Genomic DNA, 3604 nt, shown 5'->3' on the forward strand with positions numbered 1-3604 from the left:
CTCATCTTGAATTTTGAATTGACTTAGATGTCAAAATGTTAATCCTGCAAGTCTATCTCGCACCATCGTATTGAAGATCGATCCATACCACCAATTCAAAACCTTCAGTTCATCAACCGCATCCAACTCTGATTTCTGAACAGAACAAATGAAGTGTTTAGTGTTTAGAAGAAACAAAGGAGTCGGTCCTTTTATTCTTTGATATGCTTCTTATATAGAGTTCTGTTCTTACCACCACTGTCAAGGTTGTGCTTCATCTAGCTTTGAACAAATAAATGTGCATGTGCCTGTGTCATCTAGCCTAAAATACTTAAATTTATGGGTTATAGGATTTGGTTATTGGACACTATAGATCATTTTACTATTTGGTTTGAACTAGTGAGTGATAAGACTTAAAATGTTTATATCACATGTTTATGCCATTTCTTACTAGTCTAGAATAAATATAGAAAACAAATCAACATTTTTTTGGCTTATACAAAATAAAACAATATTTTTAATGCATCGACCAGCTAGACAGTGTATAAAGGTCACGATTATTCTAGAAACTAAATTAGTGAGGAAGATAACTTGTGATATGCCCTTGATTAATCACAATCAATTGCATCATCTCTACCTAAACCAATATCTCAATGAGGCAGTTGCATTATCTATGTCCTCTAGCATCTTTTACTCTATTTTTTTTAACTTGTTCCAAACGTAAACAACCTAACCTAACATAAGGTCAGGAATCTGGACACATATTGCAATTCCAATCAAAATATATCTTATGTTTTTAACGGATTAGCTAGCTTCTAATTCATCATTTGATGTGATAGTTGTATTTGTATAGTGCAAAATTTCTTTAGCTGGCGAGAAATTGTAGCGACAAAGTTGACTTATATGTTATATATATTATATAGCACAAGTCAAATACTTAACTATATGGATTCATTAACGATTTTAGATTTCTCATATTTTAACACGGCAAGGAAAATTATATAATAATAATAATAATAATAATAATAATAATAATAATAATAATAATAATAATAATAATAATAATAATAATAATAATAATAATAATAATAATAATAATAATAATAATAATAAAAATAATAATAATAATTCTATAGTACGTATTTGAGAGTCATAAGATCAAAAATTATTTATAATAAAATTTATTTGATGCAATATAGAAAATATAACTACGTGATATATGATTTGTAACTTTCCATACAAAAATATTTAGGCATGTATCTTTTGGTTTTGTACAACATAAAATACAGTAATCATATTATTACATCCCAAGTATAAACTTACAAATGAATCTACACAATATAAAACTATAACTGAATTAATGAATCAAAATATACGAATTTTTTTGAGTATGTGTTGAAGGGATTTTCCTCAAAGATAATCAATGATTCTTCTCTACCATGGAATTTTTGATGGAGAAGTGCATGTCAAGCTGCAAAATGAAAAGAATATATTAAATTATATCAAGATTTAATAAGAAATTAATATATATATATATATATATATATATATATATATATATATATATATATATATATATATATATATATATATATATATATATATATATATATATATATATATATATATATATATATATATATATATATATATATATATATATATATATATATATATATATATATATATATATATATATATATATATATATATATAATTTAAAAAAATTTGAGGTAGATAAATATCACAACCACAATTTTGACTATATGCAACATAAAAGTTTACAGTAATCATAACTTAAAGTTATACTAAAAAATTAATTAAAATAGTTCAAAAAAATGTTACATTAAAAACTTATTAAAAATAACTAAATTAGTGACAAATATTTGGAAAAAATAATATTAAATTAGTGACTGAAAAAAAAAAAGAGGGAAGAATAGAGCCTTACTCTAAAAGCTCTTTCCAGTAGGAATCACTTGATTCATCAATGAACTTCTCCCAATCTTCAAAGACTATGTTTGAAGGTGATTGAATGGACATTTGAGCTTTGTTACAATCACTTTCCATTTGATTGAAACTTGTTTTAGGAGAGGAAGCAACCAAAGCAGGAAGTGGATTTTCATCTTGATTATTGCTTCTCATTTTGCTATAATCAAGATTTTGTAAACTTGATCCACCATTTGAAATATCTTGCTTAGAAGACTCGCTTATTACTCCATGAGAGTATAAACTAGGGTTCATAGCATATTCTTCACCACCATTCAAACCTAATAATGGCTCCTTTTGAATTGTGTTTGCTCCATTCAAAAACACATTGAATGGATTAAGACTAGGAATAATATTTCCTAAAGAGCTATAAGGGTTCATAGCAAATGAATTATTGGTGTTCATAATTTGTAACATATTTTGCAACAATTGCATTTTGGCTATGTGAGTAATGTCTGGCTGAAAACCAATAGGGTTGTTGCTAAAAGTGTTGCCTATATTTGAAATTCCAAGTAAGTTGGAAATACTCATGAGGTGACTATAATCAGTTCTTGGCTTATGAGTTTCAGGGTCAATTCCCATCTTCAAAAGCTTCTTCCTTATGTTTGTGTTCCAAAAATTCTTTATCTCGTTATCTGTTCGACCCGGAAGATGACCTGCAATCTTAGACCACCTACACACACAAAAACAGAGAAATAAATTTCGCGTTAATATGTTATACACAATTTGTTTTATAAAAATTGTTGATTTATAAACATCAATAATTTATTTACATTAATACAAAAATATAAATAAATGAAAGGCACATATGTATACTTGTTTCCGAGTACTGAATGAAGGTTGATGATGATTCTTTCTTCTTCATCGGTGAATTTTCCTCTCTTAATATCAGGTCTCAAATAATTTGTCCACCTTAACCTACAACTCTTCCCACACCTATTCAAACCGGCACGTTTCGAAAGTGTTCCCCAATTTCCATGGCCATGTTTGTTGATATAATCAATCAACTTCTCATCTTCTTCTTCTGTCCATGGCCCTTTCTTGACACCAATTTCATCACAACATGGTGACCTACCCATGATATTGCACAATATGAATCAATGTTAGGTTATAGGAACTTAGCATAGGTTGCATATTATGTATGGTTTTATAGATGTAAAATCAAATGATACCAACATTTTTTTAATTAATTTTCTACAAAAATCAACACGTATGAATTGTTAATTAAGGAAGCAGTGTCAAAGAAGCAACCTAGCTAGTTAGAGACTATTTTGGCATTTTTTGAGCACATAAATATTACTAAGAATTCAATTCAGGATTACTGGGTTAGGTAATGTATGTGTCGTTTAATTAAAGCTTAAAGGTAAGTTCATTGAAATTGTTGAAGGTGCCAACATATATGGTTTCAAAAGATTAAACTTACTAGTTTGAATTTCATTATTGCTATTTAATATATTGTGACTTTGACCAATAACATAAACTCAAACTTTAAAGTATTTGAAGATTTTCGATACAATCGAGATATGCATGATTATGAGAGTAGCAAAAACAGAAACTGCATGCCCATGAACATGGTACGTAGGATGGTGTAGGGTGTGACGCATAACTGAGTTAGGAAAACTAAAATAAAATTAATGTG

General features: G+C 27.7%; 1 protein-coding gene across 1 annotated transcript; it reads right to left on the bottom strand.

The window, feature by feature from the left end:
* Positions 1 to 1197: 1197 nt before the first annotated feature.
* On the bottom strand, positions 1198 to 3224 carry LOC131646618 (transcription factor MYB41-like). The gene is made up of 3 exons (XM_058916614.1): positions 2782 to 3224; positions 1928 to 2638; positions 1198 to 1450 (listed from the first exon to the last, which is right to left on the bottom strand). Exons 1-3 carry the CDS (start codon positions 3042 to 3044, stop codon positions 1414 to 1416), a joined length of 1011 nt encoding a protein of 336 aa, XP_058772597.1. The 5' UTR covers positions 3045 to 3224; the 3' UTR covers positions 1198 to 1413.
* Positions 3225 to 3604: the final 380 nt, after the last annotated feature.

Source organism: Vicia villosa, linkage group LG2, assembly GCF_029867415.1.
Source record: "Vicia villosa cultivar HV-30 ecotype Madison, WI linkage group LG2, Vvil1.0, whole genome shotgun sequence".
Classification (NCBI taxonomy): domain Eukaryota; kingdom Viridiplantae; phylum Streptophyta; class Magnoliopsida; order Fabales; family Fabaceae; genus Vicia; species Vicia villosa.

Excerpts from the sequence above, each read along its gene's own strand:
- LOC131646618 (XM_058916614.1), bottom strand. The coding sequence starts at position 3,044 with ATGGGTAGGTCACCATGTTGTGATGAAATTGGTGTCAAGAAAGGGCCA. Across the intron at positions 2,639-2,781 it reads CATTCAGTACTCGGAAACAA|GTGGTCTAAGATTGCAGGTC; the intron begins GTATACATATGT and ends TTGTGTGTGTAG. Across the intron at positions 1,451-1,927 it reads TACTGGAAAGAGCTTTTAGA|CTTGACATGCACTTCTCCAT; the intron begins GTAAGGCTCTAT and ends TTCATTTTGCAG.